The 17,734-nt window shown below is 38.6% G+C and overlaps 1 protein-coding gene across 6 annotated transcripts in view; it reads right to left on the reverse strand.

Moving 5' to 3' along the window:
* Positions 1 to 17,734, reverse strand: part of kcnip4a (potassium voltage-gated channel interacting protein 4a) — a 207,706-nt gene that overhangs the window by 10,291 nt on the left and 179,681 nt on the right. For 5 of the 6 annotated variants that reach the window (XM_059538785.1, XM_059538751.1, XM_059538768.1 and 2 more), the window contains one exon: positions 4,198 to 4,322. In XM_059538785.1, coding sequence (XP_059394768.1) covers positions 4,198 to 4,322 — 125 coding nt within the window. Of the gene's footprint in view, positions 1 to 4,197; positions 4,323 to 15,311; positions 15,414 to 17,734 lie in introns of all 6 variants that reach the window. The other variant, XM_059538743.1, reaches the window with a different exon arrangement.

The raw sequence follows: 17,734 nt of genomic DNA on the forward strand, positions 1-17,734 counted from the left end.
CTGCAGAGGACCCACTGGTGAGCAAGTGAAGCAATGCTACATTTTTGATCAAGAAACAAACTCATCTACATCTTGGATGGCTTGATGGTGAGTAAAGTTACCAGTAATTTTTCGTGTGAACTATTCCTTCAAGATAACATTTCCAAATACTCACTGTACACTGTCATGATATGCATGTTTAAATGACGAATCACCTGCTATTCTGCATCCTTAAATTTTTTATAAATAACAACAAAAACTGTCTGAAATGTATCCTCTGCACCACCAATTACCTTGGGCTCTGCTACATGAAAGAAGCCCTACAGTAAGTTGTTTTGTCTAATCCAGCACTTCACATCGTTGACATAAAAAGGTTGTGTCTGAGAAAGTTCTGTGGTGTTACAGTTAGCTCTGGTTAATTAAAGGGGATTGTTTTGTGTAGCTGTCATCCACGGTCTCTTGTGCAGGCAGCGTGAGAGAGACCCTGTGTAATTACCTTTTAAGAGACACCTTGCTCTCATCAGAAACCATCACTGCCAAAGTCTTCTCGACATTGTCAAAACTCCAGGAGCATTGCAGTGTTCATTAACAGCGTTAAGATATACAGACTGTAATTAAAAAAAAAAAAATCAGCTTACTGAAGCATGATCATTCACTGACGGCACACAGGGGATCAAGGACAGAATATCTGGCATGTTTTGGTTTTAGCTTACCACTAGTTCATGGGAGTCATGGGATAATACAACCAAAATAACACAAAGAAAAAAGTCTGAAATACTCTGTTAGTAGCAGATTCAGTTCATTTTTCTTTCTTCAGCTAATTTGCAGACAATCAAGTTTAATTTAGGCCATGGTCATTTGTGGAGTGTAATTAACCTAGTAAGAAGAAAAATATGACCACCATCTCTCATAAAATGAAATCTTCTCATCTGTAAAATCCACTTTGAACAGATTATTGTCCATGGCTTCCACTTTCTCCCATATAAACATCTACAAACTTCTCTCAGCTAGGGTTGTAACGGTATGAGATTTTCACGGTATGATAATCATCTCAGGAAATATCATGGTTTTATGGTTTCATGGTATACCGTATTAAACAATCAAAACAGGGTTTTGTTTTGGGGGGGGTATGATCAAATGTTTGAAAGCATGTGTTTATTCAAATTTCATTAATCAAAAACAAGAACATTTTTACCATTGATTATTTTTTAGTTTAATAACTTATATTTATCATTAATAATTCATACAAATTCATAAATTCTGGTTTGACTTAATTTTTCTGGATTCTGTACTTTTATGGTTTAATAGAAATATACTATCACAAATGGTTGTAATGAAAATGTAACAATTTAATTGATGTTTTAAAACATTTATTCTTTTATGTTTTCGCAAAGGGCTGCACAACAGAGATTTACTAAATTAAAATGAGGGAAAAATTAGATTCCCTAACGTTCATGTAAATTATTATTATTATTATTTTAGAAGTAGGCTACATTATAGTACAATCGTAATTTCTGTAAATTTCTTCGAGTTAAAAAGCAGATTTTTATTTGGACGGGTTGTATTGAAGAGCTTTGAGTGTCAATGTATTTGTTTTTGACAGTGGTTTTCTCAAATAAAATGATGAAATGATTATTAATTGTTCTCTCAGTGAGGCTCTCAGTGTTTGTGTTCACTTCCTCAGATAGTGAGACAGCAGCATTTATTAAACCTGCCACTTTAAGCCACGCCGGAGCATACTTGAGTATGTAGTACAAGACATAACACTGCTCATTCACAGAGAGACATGCAAAACAAACAGATTAGCCTATATATTTATATAGCCGTGTTTTGTCATTATTTTACAGCTTTGTTTGTTATTTATTCATCAATCCATCAAATCGCACATTTTATGTGACATCTGCAGAGTAGCTAGCTACTGTAAATTCATTGTCATGACTGGATTCTGTGCTTCACTCCACATCACAGAAATCATAATGCATTAACCTTAAATTATAAATGGGACATAGCTGTATCAGCTCGGAGGGATGATATTCTGAATAGGTAAACATGTTCGATGCATTTCCTCGTTTTGCAGCCACTTTCCGACCAGTTTTTGTAAACTGTGTCTACCCCCAAGTACAACTAAGCATTCGACTTTTCTATATAAAAAGTATTCCAATACTAGTGCCAATTTTAACTCATATTTTGACGTGGGATAGAGATTGTCTGTCTCTGATGTTGTCTCCGCTGTACGTGTGGGGAGAGCAAGAGAACAGTTAGGTGGAAAGTTGTTGCCTATGCGCAGGTAAGATTCTGTGTCTGTTATTTTCTCTCAATACTGTAAATAAGCAAATGTACACAGTATGATAATCGTATATGTTTATATCGCGGTATATCGTCATACCGGTATATCGTTACAACCCTACTCTCAGCACTATTTGGTCTGATCAGAGTGAACTGAACACTTATTTATTTCTTTGTACTTTTTTGAGGCAGCAGTTATGCATTTATTTGATCAAAAATACAATAAAAACTGTAATATTGTAAAATATTATTACAATTTAAAAGAACTAATTTCTAGTTTAATACTATAAAATGCATTTTATTCCTGTGACGGCTAAGCAGAATTTTCGGCAGTAATTACTTAGATCCTTCAGAAATCATTCTAATATGACGATTTGCTAATAAGATGAAATATTTCTTATTATCAATGAAAACAGTTTCAGAAAATTTTTTCAGGATTCTCTGATGAACAGAAAGTTAAAAAGAACAGCATTTTAATCTGAAAAACAGAAATCTTTGAAACATTTTTAAATGTCCTTACTGCAACTTTTGATCAGTTAAATGCATCCTTGCCGAATAAAAGTATCAGTTTCTTCTAAAAAAAAGATCCTGCTGACCACAACATTTTGAATCGTAATGTATAAATGCATGATATCTGCCTCAGTGTTTTTGAATTTTTTTTTTTTTTTTTCATAATAAGCAAAGATACAAAGTTCTATAATCAATAAGTACAAGTTTAACAGTAACTATGGGGTTTGGTCAAGTTAGTGTTTAATATTTGTCTGTCTGGTAAAACAAAAGCAATGTTGAGAACTGAGAAGTAATAAAAGCAGCACGGTCTGTCTGTCTGTCTATTTTCCAACAAATACATGAATAAAAAACAGAAATAATATTGACTATTTCCTCTCTGACCAACACTGGTGTCCTTTGAAATACGGAAAAATAAGTTAATGGAGAAGAAAATCCTTTCTAATGGCAAGTATCTGACTATAACATACAGGGTTATCATGGAGACAAGTGGCTGTAATCAGTATGATAGCAAAACCAGTGTGGGCCAACAAAGCAATGTATCCACATGAGAACAACAAGCTGTGGTGAGCCAGGCCTGTCCCACAAACACCCCTGATGAGGTGTTGCACACTCGCAATAGTGTGTTGTGTGTGCAAGTCTGTGAAATTCACCAGACCGTAGGGTGACCAGTCCAATAACTGAGGTTTTAGAACAAAGCACACGTGCTCTCGATGTGCCCTTTTGCTCAGCCCTAAAACTACATCAAAGTGTGCAGTCACAGGAGGAACGTGAGGGTTTAGGGTGGCATTTGGCACAGGACCCTTGACAATGATTTACTAATGAAATCTCTTTTGAAGGATTTTAGAACTTGATAGTCAAAAATCCAAGTAGTAGAAAAAAAATGAAATGGCAGATGATATTAAAAGTAAAAAAAAAGAAGAAGAAAAAAGAAACCAGATGTAAAATTTACAGTATCTGGGACACCTCATGGGAAAATTAACAAGACAGTATTGAGGGTGCCAGTAAGCCTCGGTGCAGTCATCAGTTGTTAACGGTTTGTGTGTGTTTGTGTGATCTGGAGGAAGGACTGCACCTTCTGATATTTCCCCTTGAGAGTCTGATAAGAAAGGACCATTGTGCCTCTCTCACGCTTATCACCTGACAATTTGGGTCAAGTTAATTTGGTGTTGTCTCATTACATTGTGCACCAGAGGTGAGAAAGGACATTTCTGCCTCAGGGACACTCTAGAGACCTTTCCTGACCTGATTATTGTAGCAAGCGTGATAGTTTTTCTGCAGAGTTTGGCATGTTCCACATCAAACCAACGCTCAAAAGGAATTTAAAAAATCAATAACTTTATACTGAATATAATGTAATTCAAAATGAAAGAAAGAAAGAAAAATAATCAAATTCCATTTTTGAAGTCAGAAGCATTAACTCACATTCTTAAAGCCCCGATAGAGGATTTGAAGCTCTTTTCGTGAGAAGCGCGTTTGAGCCTCCAGCAGCTCCAAAGCTTCTGGTCGATGGCGCACAGCAGACAGCTCCAGCTCATCCTCGACACTATCTGTAGAGAAACACACAACATCAGGGTTACCATCCAGCTGCTCACACTAAAATACTCTTCATTTCTATTATTGATAAATAAGTAGTGGACCAAATAATGACAAAACAGATAAAGTCTTTGTATTCAACAGGGAATATCAGATATATGAGATATATAAAAGGTCCATAGGTACTTAAAAACAAAATTCGGACAGAAATTATACACGGTTACATCAATACACCACTAGATGGCCACAAATCACTGAAACAATCACTTCATCCAATTTGAACCGATTCACTCATGAGCAAAAACAAGTGAATATTTTTAAGGAAGTCACTGAATCATTCACTCAACCGATTTGTTCGAAAACATTGATGCATTCACTAAGTGACTGGCTGCTCTCAGAAATGGCATATTCTCTGAGTACATACTTCTTTTAGATAAGTACTTTGCAAGTGTTAAAATATATGTAGTACATAGTATGAATGTGTGTAGTGTAAATTTAATCTGGATGCACAACCTTTGTCATATTTTACTCTCCCATGGACCCATGGCCTCACATCTTCGAAATCTCAGCGGAAATAGATGATCTGGGTACTTTTTGGCTACTGTTTTATGAATTCTACTCTTTTTTTTTTACATACTGTTTTTGTCTATTTAATAAGGGAAGTGTGCATATTCAGATGCAGTTTGTCTTTATAAAGGCGGGCGAACACGGTGCGATTTTTGCTGTCGTACGAGTTCGCATGCGATTTTTTTCAATCGTGTGGAAATCGTGTATGCTCGTATGGTCGCAGCTCGTATCATTTGCGATGAATTACGAGCCGAGCAGAGTGGCTTATGAGCACTTCCCGACCTCCCGATCATTTTTAAACATGTCTAAAAAGTTTGTGAGCTATTGGTTTGAATTCGTGACGTGTGCGGTTGAACAAGCCGATTTGTTGATTTATTTGAAGTTGACCAAACACGAACTACGAAAACCACAGAAGAAGAAAGGCAAAGACGGCAGCGCCACGGCGATTGTGGACTATTGACCAGGAGGATAAACTCGCTGAAGTCTGACATGAACAGCGAGCGCTGTATGATGTTTCAAGCAACGTGTTCCAATGCCTTTTTAGTTCTCTCTGTCACTCTCGCTCTCTCTCTCACACACACGTATATATTGTTTACAGGGACTCTCCATAGACGTAACGGTATTCTATACTGTATATCCCCATACACTACCTCTATCCATCATGGAAAATGCATGTTTAAAATTTCTATTAAACACCGTATAGTATTTTTTAAAGCCATTTGGTTTACGAGGGCACAGGAATTGTCCTCACAAACCATGTTTATATTGTAATACCTATTTCAGATATTTATAAACCATATACACGAACACACACACAGGGTGACCAAACGTCCTGGTTTCTTATCGCTGAAAAATAACCTGTAAGTTACGTGTAGGAAACAGTCACGGCTCGTATCAATATTTTATATGCAGTTATGAGAGAGGGAGAGCAGTTATATTAGGCGCGTTCGACTTGAAGCAGCGCTGCACAGAATGATCACAGAATGATCACCTGTATAACATCAAAGTACCTATCGTACCTAAAGTACCTAGCGTCTATCAACTTCGTGCGATTGCCTCTGGAATTCGCAGGTTGTAAAATCGTGTCGTATATCATCTTGTCCGTACGATTTTCAGATAAACTCTCTCGTGCCGTGTGCGTGGACATATGATCTTCCGACCATCCGAATTCGCACCGTGTACGCCCGCCTTAAAGGGACACTTCACCCATTTGCATTTAGCTTTGTATTGTTAGAAACCCAGTCATATATTATAATGATCATGGATTTTTCCTTTATTTGTCCCTGAGATGGGAGAAATAAGGATTTAAGTGTTTTACTTCCTGCTTATTATGACGTAAAAATAATTTTGCGTCATAATAAGCAGGAAGTCAAAATTCATTGAAAAGTGTAGAGACTACAAACACTAGCTTATTATTATTCCAGGGGGTGGGACCCACTCACCCTACAGGCCTATTACAGATCAGTGGGTGGGACTAAACTTACAGAAACGAAATTGAAAATCCGCCATCTTGTTTGGAAGCTATGTAGCTAAGCTAACAAGCGCTTATGGAGCGCTTATTAGAAGTGGCGCCGATACAGGATGGCTGCCTCCGTGACGTGCTCTGCAGTTGTTTTTGTGTTTTTGTTAGTTTGTCCTGTCTTTAGTTATATTCCTGCAATCAGTTTCACCAGGGACGAATTGCTGGATATTCGGCAACACACATCTCCCGATATTTCACCGGTTTTCGACTATTCTGATGTTTTGCTGGACATTCTTGTCGGCGGAGCGGCTGCGCTGATCACACGCTTCAAGAGGACGCGCAGGCGGGGAAAGCGAGCGGGAGCGCTCGTGAGACTCAGAAAACGCGGATTTCGAACGCCGTTGCCTAGCATCCATCTGGCAAATCTCCGCTCTCTACCCAACAAAACGGACGAACTTCTTCTGCTCTCTCGGACAAATAAAGATTTCTCCCACTCTGCTGCTCTGTGTTTCACGGAAACTTGGCTGAATGACACCATACCGGACAGCGCGCTCCATCTGCCGGACTTTCAGCTGTTTAGAGCGGATCGCGACGCAGAATCAACGGGGAAATCGCGCGGCGGCGGGACATGCTTTTACATCAGTGAACGGTGGTGTACAGATGTAACTGTGTTAAAGAAGACGTGCTGCTCAAATCTCGAAACGCTCTTCATTAACTGCAAGCCGTTCTATTCGCCGCGGGAGTTTCATTCGTTCATTCTGGTGAGTGTTTACATCCCTCCTCAAGCGCACGTGAGCTCAGCTTTACAGAAACTCGCTGAGCAGATCACAGAGACAGAACAACAACACCCAGACTCTGTTTTAATCATTCTTGGGGACTTTAATAAAGCCAATCTCTCCCGTGAACTGCCAAAATACAGACAGCATGTTACTTGTCCCACAAGAGACAGTAATATATTGGATCACTGTTACACAACAATAAAGGATGCATTTCACTCTGTTCCACGAGCAGCTTTGGGACATTCTGATCACCTTCTGGTTCATCTTATACCGACCTACAGGCAGAAACTAAAATCAGCTAAACCTGTATTAAGGACTGTAAAAAGATGGACTAATGAAGCAGAGCAGGATTTACAATCTTGTTTTGACCTCACTGATTGGAGTGTTTTTGAAGCTGCTGCCACTGATCTGGACGAACTCACAGAGACGGTAACATCATATATCAGTTTCTGTGAGGATATGTGTATTCCTACCAAGACTCAACTAAATTACAACAATGACAAACCGTGGTTCACTGCAAAACTCAGACAGCTCCGTCAGGCCAAAGAAGATGCTTACGTGAAGGGGGACAATGTCTTGTATAAACAGGCTAAATACACACTGGAAAAGGAGATCAAAGTGGCAAAGAGGAATTATTCTGAAAAAATAAGGACTCAGTTCACTTCGAACGACTCCGCATCAGTGTGGAAAAGCCTAAAGAAGATCACCAATTACAAGACACCACCCCCCAGCACTGTGGAAAATCAACGACTGGCAGACGATCTGAACGAGTTTTACTGCAGGTTTGAAAGAACACCCATCACCTGCCCTGAACACCTCACCACACAACCGTTCACACCAATAACAACTCCTGCAACCAACCCTGAATGCCTCTCCAAACAAACGTTCACACCATTCACAGCTCCTGCAACCAACCCTGAATGCCTCTCCACACAACCGTTCACACCATTAACAGCTCCTGCAACCCATCCTGATCACCTCTCCAATCAACCGCTCTCACCATTCACAACTCCTGCAACCAACCCTGAATGCCTCTCCAAACAACTGTTCACACCACTCACAACTCCTGCAACCCACCCTGAACACCTCTCCAATCAAGCGCTCTCACCATTCACACCTCCTGCATCCCCCCTCTCCCCCACACCTGCAATACAGATCAGCGAGGATGCGGTGCGCCAGGTCTTCAGGAAGCAGAAAAGGAAAAAAGCACCAGGCCCAGATTGTGTTACACCAGCCTGTCTGAAATCCTGTGCTGACCAGCTGGCCCCCATCTTCACAAAGATCTTCAACAGATCGCTGGAGCTGTGCGAAGTCCCTTCATGCTTCAAACGCTCCACCATCATCCCCATCCCAAAGAAATCCAAAATTACAGGACTAAATGACTACAGGCCTGTGGCTCTAACGTCTGTAGTCATGAAGTCATTTGAAAAACTGGTGCTGGCCCACCTGAAGGACATCACTGGACCCTTGCTGGATCCTCTTCAGTTTGCCTACAGAGCAAACAGGTCTGTGGACGATGCAGTAAACATCGGACTGCATTATGTTCTGCAACACCTAGACAGACCGGGGACCTATGTGAGGATCCTGTTTGTGGACTTCAGCTCTGCCTTCAACACGATCATCCCAAACCTCCTCCTGCCCAAACTAACTCAGCTCTCCGTGCCCACCTCCGTCTGTCAGTGGATCAACAGCTTCCTGACAGACAGGCAGCAGCTAGTGAGGCTGGGAAAATACACATCCAGCACCCGTACAATCAGCACCGGAGCTCCCCAGGGCTGTGTTCTCTCCCCACTGCTCTTCTCCCTGTACACTAACGATTGCACATCTAAGGACCCCTCTGTCAAGCTCCTGAAGTTTGCAGATGACACCACACTCATCGGCCTCATTCAGGACGGTGACGAGTCTGCTTACAGACAGGAGGTTAAAGAGCTGGCTGTCTGGTGCAGTCTCAACAACCTGGAGCTTAACACGCTCAAAACAGTGGAGATGATCGTGGACTTCAGGAGAAACCCCCCTGCACTCCCCCCACTCACCATCATGAACAGCACTGTGACTGCAGTGGAGTCATTCAGGTTCCTGGGCACCACTATCTCTCAGGACCTGAAGTGGGACATTCACATTGACTCCATTGTGAAAAAGGCCCAGCAGAGGTTGTACTTCCTTCGCCAGCTGAGGAAGTTTAACCTGCCACAGGATCTGCTGAAACAGTTCTACTCCACCATCATCGAATCCATCCTCTGCACTTCAGTAACTGTCTGGTTCAGCTCAGCTTCTAAATCGGACCTCAGAAGACTACAGAGGGTAGTCCGGACTGCTGAGCGAATTATCGGTACAACCCTCCCATCTATTCAAGAACTGTACTTATCCAGAGTGAGAAAAAGGGCTGTTAAAATCACTCTGGACCCCTCACATCCAGCACACTCCCTCTTTGAACTCTTGCCATCTGGTCGACGCTACAGAGCACTGAGCACCAGAACGACCAGACACAGGAACAGTTTCTTCCCTCAGGCAATCCATCTTATGAACAGCTGATAATAACTGTGGGACACACTACACTATTTATATTTATATACACTACACTTTTTATCCAACACACATACTTAGCGTACACGTAAATCTTTTGCACATAATATACATGTACATACATGGAACACACTATACTACTTATATTTATATTTATATAGACATACACTTATTTATCCAAACACACATACTTAGCGTACAGTTACAATTTTTCCACATAATATACATGTACATACATAAATGCTCTTTTTAATATACCTGCCATACATTGTCAATTTGTATATTGTCAATCCTTACCCACCTATTTGTATTTTTTTGTATTTTTTATTCCTTATTGTGTTTTTTTGTTCTGTCGCTGTTATGTTGCACTGCGGAGCTCTGTCACGAAAACAAATTCCTCGTATGTGTGAACATACCTGGCAATAAAGCTCATTCTGATTCTGATTCTGATTCTGGAGTCAGATTTACGAGAATGGCTGGAGGAACAACTCATGATATGGAAGAAGAGGATTTTCAAAGTCTGGTTCGGCTGGTGGTTCCTGTGCTCTCGTTGTGCGCCTACGGACACAGAGCTAGAGTCCGTCTGCTGCCAAGAATTTCAAAGATGCCAATTTCTCCTCGAAGAAATGTCTGAGGCAGACAAGGACACGGATGTTTGCGTTGTGAACCATCCTAGTTTCGCCCCGCATATGGACAGAGGCGTCCTGGAGACATACTTCAGAATTCCGAAGGTAAACTGGAAACGCCAGCCGAAGCCTGCAGGGACAAATGGACGTCTAACTGTAAAGTAAGTGTTTCAATATTATTTATTATTCATTTCGTGAAATGTACACAATTTCTTCAAGCATTATTATCACGAAATGATTCCCGGTTAATAAGTTACGTAACGTCAACTGTAAACTGTTTGTGCAATACCTTTTTTAATGCACAAAAAGCTTACTGTGGCATTGTTTACTACTGTGGCACGTAAATACCATACATCGCTAACTGTGTCCTCAATGTCTTGTAGACAATATCGCCTAACAGTGGGAGTGGCTTGTGGAGCTGTGCAAATGTGTTGTATTGTGGGAGTTGTGGTTTTCCATACAAGTGAGCCCTAAAGTTACTTTCTGTAATAACTCGGTCAAAAAGGCACCAAATTCGAAAATTTCAATAGATTTCGACTACATATATGACCCACTTTCAATGAAGATCAATGTTCCCACGGGTGAAATGCTCCTTTAAGTGTCACCGAATCAGTCACCGATCATTCACTCAACAAATTTGTTTAACAAACACGGATTCATTCACAAACAAAACAAGTGAATGTCTGTATGAGTGAGTCACTGAATTATTCACTCAACTGATTTGGTCAAAAACACTGATTTATTCATTAACAAAATAAGTTAATGCCTGTATGAGTAAGTCTTTGAATCATTTACTGAACTGATTTACTCAAAAACACTGATCATTTGCTTAAATTATTTTGTAAAAAAACAATGATTAATTCATGAACCAAATAAGTGAATTCCTGAATGAGTGAGCCATTGAAACATTTGCTCAACCGATAAGTTTAAAAGCACTGATTCCTTCATGAATAAAACAAGTGACTGCCTTTATGAGTGAGTCATTGAATCATTTAATCAACTGATTTGTTCAAAAGCACCAATTCATTCACGAGCAAAGCATCACTAATGCTCAGAGATGCACAACAACTAATTATATGCTTTGAAACTATTTTCCTTGGGAAAGCAAAAACACACAGTAACTTGCAATTTATTGTGTCTGAAATACAAGTTACTCAATATTAACTTTATTGAACTGTTGAAAGCAGAGTCACACAGTGAATATAGCAAATATGTACAATTCTGTCTGACTGATGAGGTTTTAGAGCAAATCAAGTCTTTCCATCTGTCCATAGGATCTTAACAGGCCTTGGTGTATCATTCTCATTAGCCTTAAATCTAAATAAGCTTTCAGCTTATATTTGAACCCTGGTTAAAAATATTTCTTGTATATTTTTCTACATTAACTTAGATCCTCTAGCATCCAATATGACTTGTGTCTGAGATTTACACATTATTTTCACCCCCAAATGCAAAATAAACTTAATAATGAGTGAGGAGCAGAAGCCAATAAAGCAATGAAATGTAGAGTGAGTCTCTGAACATTAATCAATGAGTGGTGATGGGTGCTATTGGGAGGCACAGTGATTACTGTGACACCTGAAGCGTGGAAGACTAATGGCTGACATATGACCCTCTGATCCACAGAAGACGGCTCATCAAAAGATTGGCAAACAGAACTGACACACATGAACATCATTTTCTCGTCTCGTCCTTCTGGGAGTATAATGATCACATGCAATTAGAGTAATTGTAGTATCATTACCACTTCATGCAAACAGCCCTGTTTCATAACACAAATCATAAGAATTTAAACAGAGGCATTCTTTGGCATTGAAAGCTGTTCATTAAAAGCACAAAACAGAGCATTTTAACAATCAGCAATAAAGATGACAGTTAATAATTTGCTAGACTACTTCCAAAATCCAATAAAATTGGTATTTAGGATTTGCTGCAGTGATGTTACCAGAATTTTTTTTCTCTTCCAAGTTGGTTTTTAAAGAACATAACCTTGACAAGAATAGAGCAGGAGGTATTCAGACGACAAATTATAATACTCAGCAGCTGAATGAGTTTAGTACAGATGTCTCTGGCTTACATAAGAATATGAAAAGAGTGAGAGAAAGAGAAATTCAGAGGTAAAAAATGAAATAGTAAAAAAAAAAAGGAAAAGAAATGAAAGCATTGACACTACACTTGTGAAAAAAAGAAGTACTCTTTAGCATACTTAAAAAAAAAAAAAGTACTTCTTATGGAAATAAAATATTTTAAAGTGTGAATTAAGTATAATTTTGAATGCAAAGAAGATACTTAAAGGGTTAGTTCATCTTCAGAACACAGTTTAAGATATTTTAGATTTAGTCCGAGAGCTCTCAGTCCCTCCATTGAAACTGTGTGAACAGTCTACTGTCCATGTCCAGAAAGGTAAGAAAAACATCATCAAAGTAGTCCATGTGACATCAGAGGGTCAGTTAGAATTTGTTGAAGCATCAAAAATACATTTTGGTCCAAAAATTACGACTTTATTCAGCATTGTCTTCTCTTCCGTGTCTGTTGTGAGTGCGTTCATGATGCTGCTGACGTTCAACGCTGCTGACGTGTTTTCTGGTGCGCCCAATAACAAAGATAACACGTCAGCAGCGTTGAACGTCAGCAGCGTCATTGCAGTGTTGTGAACGTGCTCACAACAGACCCAGAAGAGAAGACAATGCTGAATAAAGTCATCATTTTTTGGATCGAAATGTGACCAATCACAGAAACAAGTAGTTTCTGAAGGTGTAGTCTCCAAGCTTTCCAACGATGTGTAACACATGGAAATCTGATAATATTTGGAGAAGTTGTGGCCATTTGAAGGTAGGCACTCAAAAAAGCTCAAAAGGGAGAAAATGGCCTCTAAAGATTGTGCAGTTCTCACCTGTTCTCATTGCTGGGAGTGACAATATGGCTCTTTTACATCTCATTTAGATAAGCCATACCCCCTGTAAAGCTGACAGACGCAATGGGAAAAATCGGACTGCATACTATTAATAATAAAGGATAATGTGCATTGTAAATGTCAGTAATTTATCTTTTTTGACTTTTATAAAAATGATTTAAAGCTGAAATATGTGAGTTTTTCAAAACTCCATTTGAACTTGTGCATTGTGGATAACATGTTGCAAGACACTCCTTTAAAATCTGGCCATAATTTTTAATGTTATTATTTTAATGTTTATGTAAACAAAAAGTACATATTGATACTAATTTTATTTGTTATTTGCTGGATTTCTACATAAAACTTGGTGAATTGATTTCATTGTGTTTCATTAGGACTTTCTGAACACGATTCTGTGATAACCGTGATCATAAGAATCAGAAAAGTATTCTTGCAGATCTCGTTGCCTCCAATAAGTCGTCCGGGCACACTTTCTCTTTGTCGGGGTCTTCTTTGGGGATGTAACCATCTCCGAAGTTTGCACTGTGCATCAGTTTACCTCTAAATGTCCAATAATTCACATATCCTGCCACTCTTTTTCCACAGCTAAAGAATCCAGCGTATGTTGTTCATATTGTCTGGAGAAAGCTTCTGGCTACAGGACTGTCTCCCATGAAGAGAGTTCTCTTTTCTCCTCGTGTAGCATTTACAGACAAAGTCATGGATTTTCTCCATGACTTTTTCTCCATCAAATGTTACTATCAATATAACCTTAATATATCTTACGGTCCAACTCGTCTGACGCCAGTCTGATACATTCTTCCTCGTCTTCATCTTCGCTCAGTTGTAGATTAGGGATATTATTCGGTCTTATTATGCCGCTTTCATCGTCACTCAGATCGTCTTCAGAATCAGTGAGCGCTTGTTCATAAGCATCCGGCTTGTCGAAGAAGTACTTCAAAACATCTTCGGTGTAATGGCCACGGTTCATCTTCGGCGTCCATCTTCATTGAATTTTGATATCAGCTAGAGCCGGCCAGAGCGCTGCATAATAAGTAGCCACGCTTCCCTTGGAGGGCGACAGCAATAACAAAAGTAACAAAAGCCAGCTTATCCAGTATGGAAATACACACAGACAATGACACGCCCCCACTGCATGCTAGAATCTCCGAAAAACAAGCCGATTTCAAGCTCAAAATGTACGCTTTTAAATATACCAATACTGCTATCTCAAACACGGAGAGGCTTCTTCGAGATCTCAACTAAAAGATTCTGCAAAATAAAAAAAAACGAAAACCACACATTTTGAAAAAAACTAAAACGCTTCCCAAATATATCTACAATGCTTCAACAAATTCTAACTGACCCTCTGATGTCACATGGACTACTTTGATGATGTTTTTCTTACCTTTCTGGACATGGACAGTAGACCGTACACACAGCTTCAATGGAGGGACAGAAAGCTCTCTGACTAAATCTAAAATATCTGAAGATGAACGGAGGTCTCACGGGTTTGGAACAACACGAGGGTCATTAATGACATAATTTTCATTTTTGGGTGAACTAACCCTAAAAAGCGTTGAACTTAAGAGTGCTTTTTGACCCATTTAATAAGACTTAAGTGCATCTTTATATGCAATTTCATTATTACTTCTGTTGTCTTTGAAATATGTTTATAACGTGTATGTCATGCATTTAAATATATCTGCAATTACACATTTGTAAGGATGAAATGGCAATGTAGTACATGAAAAATGTTTCAACTTTAAATGCAATATTGGATATCACTTTTAAAGTAAACTTTTAATTTGACATTATTACAAAATTCTGAGCTCATTTTATTTTACTCAATTTGCCAAACAGTTGACGGTAGCCATTGACTTTCATAGTACCATCAACTGTGATCAACATTCTTCAAAATATATTCTTAAGACTCATACAGGTTTGGAACAAGTGGAGGTGAGTAAATGGGTGAACTGTATTTTTAAGTTCATTTAAGTGGCCTTTTATTATATTGTTCGAATTATATAACCTGTAAGTACAGTTTTTAAAAATTAAAGTACATCTTTTTCACATGCATGTGGACAATACACTAATAGCAAAAGAGCTCTCTGAGGAAAGGTGTTGGAGGTTTGTGTTGAGAGAAGACTTGCTTTGGGTAGTGGTGGATGGTGCTTTGGTAGAAGAGCATAGGAACAGCTTCTTGAGCCGTGCCTTAACTCCACGCCTGCTGCCGTTCTGAAGGCAAGCGCTACCTAGAAGATACAGCGTGAGTGTCACCACGTCAATCAGGGTCGAACGGAACATGCTGACATGAGTTCATGAAGCAAAGGAGGCATGGATGAGTCGTGTCGTGCAGATCAGGATCAGCTTTTAGTTGTGTCTGTATTCTGATTTTTGTGCTGAGCGAAGGATATTTTCTAACCCCCCAAACCTCAAACCATGACATAAATCTTACTGCGTTAGATTTTCATAAAGACTTGATTTGCTGTACTTGCTTTATTAAGTCTCTCATGAGTAAACATTGCTGATTCTCACAACATTTCGATTTTAGTGTCGTTGTGTGGACATTTGATCCCTGCAGTGAAAGCAAAATGTGTCCCGTCTCCACAAGGTTCACTGACCTTAAATATGTTTATGAAAAATATCACTTATCTGTGAAGCTTCAACCTTTAGAACATTTTAATTACTGTTAAATACATGTGAAGAATGAAAACATTATTTTTTGAAGAGTAGGTATAACTTTCACATGATTTATCTTTATTTATGCAATCTAATTTATTCTTGAAACATTACAGCTTTATTCTCAACATATGACTTAAATCTTGTATTACTATTACTTTATTCTCGTAATATTTACCTTATTCTCAAAATACTTCAACTTTATTAGTTAAATCTTATAATGCATCCACTTTATTCTCAAAGTATTATGACTTTTATCTTATAATGCTATGACTTCATTCTCATAATTTTTACTTTATTCTCAAAATATTATGACTTTAATCTCTACATCGTGGCACTAAAATGCTGTTGAATGTTTCTACAATGGGATAAAAAAAAATATATATATAAAAAGTAAATGTGACTATATTTATCTAGCACCCCCCTCTTTTTTTTTTTACTCAGAATTAATAATTGGGAATTGGAGAGGATAAAAATCAGTCACAATTCTGACTTTTGTTTAAAATATTATTATTATAATTTCTTACAATTGTTATAAAGTCAGAATTGTGATTTAATCTTGCGATCTTAAGAAAAAAAGTCAAAATCGCGAGTTTATATCTAGCTCTTCTGACTTTGTAACACAATTGCGAGTCTATATCAAATAATTCAGACTTTATAACTTACATCTGCAGAAATGCTAAGTGGAAACACACAGTTGGGAGAAAAGAAAGTGTAAATTCTGAGATAAAAATTAGCAATTTATTTAAAATCAGTACAATAACGATTAGCAAAAACAGCAATTCAAAATGTATCTCAAGGTCTAATAATCAGTTAGAAACTATCTGTATTCTTACATGGCATGTTTTCTCCTGAAGGACTAAACACACTTATACACTTATTGTTGCACTACAGATAATGAGTGTGGCCTTCGCTTAAACACACGTATGCTTATGTAGCAAGATTGAATTTCCTGTGGGGAGCTGCTGAGGTGATCTCGAGGCCCACGGAAGAGCTCAATACAGCCAAACCATTTTTTTTTTGTCCATTCTTTTGACTGGTGGAGTACCTCAAACTACTTGGTGACTATTATCAGTGCTGACTTACAGTATGAAACAACAGAAGTTATTTCAAAGAAAGACCTTGATGCTCAGCAAGAGAAGAAGTGATGGAATATATGCCTTTCTGAGTAGAAAGCTGCTCTTCTGGCAGATGGGATGAGACGCTTGACAAGCGATTGAGATCACTGGTATGGGTGGTAACAGCAGTAACCAACAGGGTTGACTTGGTAGTTATGGTACTTTAACTAAAGAGTTCAGTCTAAATTAAAGACCCACCCAAAAATCCTTAAGGACGCTGCACTGTGCTCCTACCATGAGATATACAGTATATGCAGTGTTTTTGTCCTGATGTATGATCATATAGGATTCAGCATGCACAAAATAAATGAAATGATGTCTCAGGTCTCATTCATAAAGTCCTGGGATTTCTTTCTTGACTATTGATATATGCTTTGGTTCAGATCAAAGGTGGAACTATTAAACATGCCATGCAGAGAAAATGGCACCATATCGCACCGTAATACTAAGTTTAGTTTGCTAGCATAAATTCAAGTATAACATGACAAAACATTCATCTTTAAAATCAATGTTAACGTGAGATAATTAATAAACGAGCATGCTTCATGCCTGATATCATTCCATCAATGTAAGAACAAGGCGAGTCGGTCATGATACATTTTTGCCGTTCTCAGGAAAATTCTTGCTGAGATCAACAAAACTCTGCTGTGTGCAGCGGGTGACAGTGGGCTCGTATATCTATCAGACGTGAGATTTATATCTATCCCATAACATGCCTTCAAGTCATTTCATATACAGTATAAATCCTAAAGAGTCTCTTGAGTGCATCAAAAGTT

This window comes from Carassius carassius, chromosome 3 (genome assembly GCF_963082965.1).
Source record: "Carassius carassius chromosome 3, fCarCar2.1, whole genome shotgun sequence".
In the NCBI taxonomy this organism is placed as follows: Eukaryota; Metazoa; Chordata; class Actinopteri; order Cypriniformes; family Cyprinidae; genus Carassius; species Carassius carassius.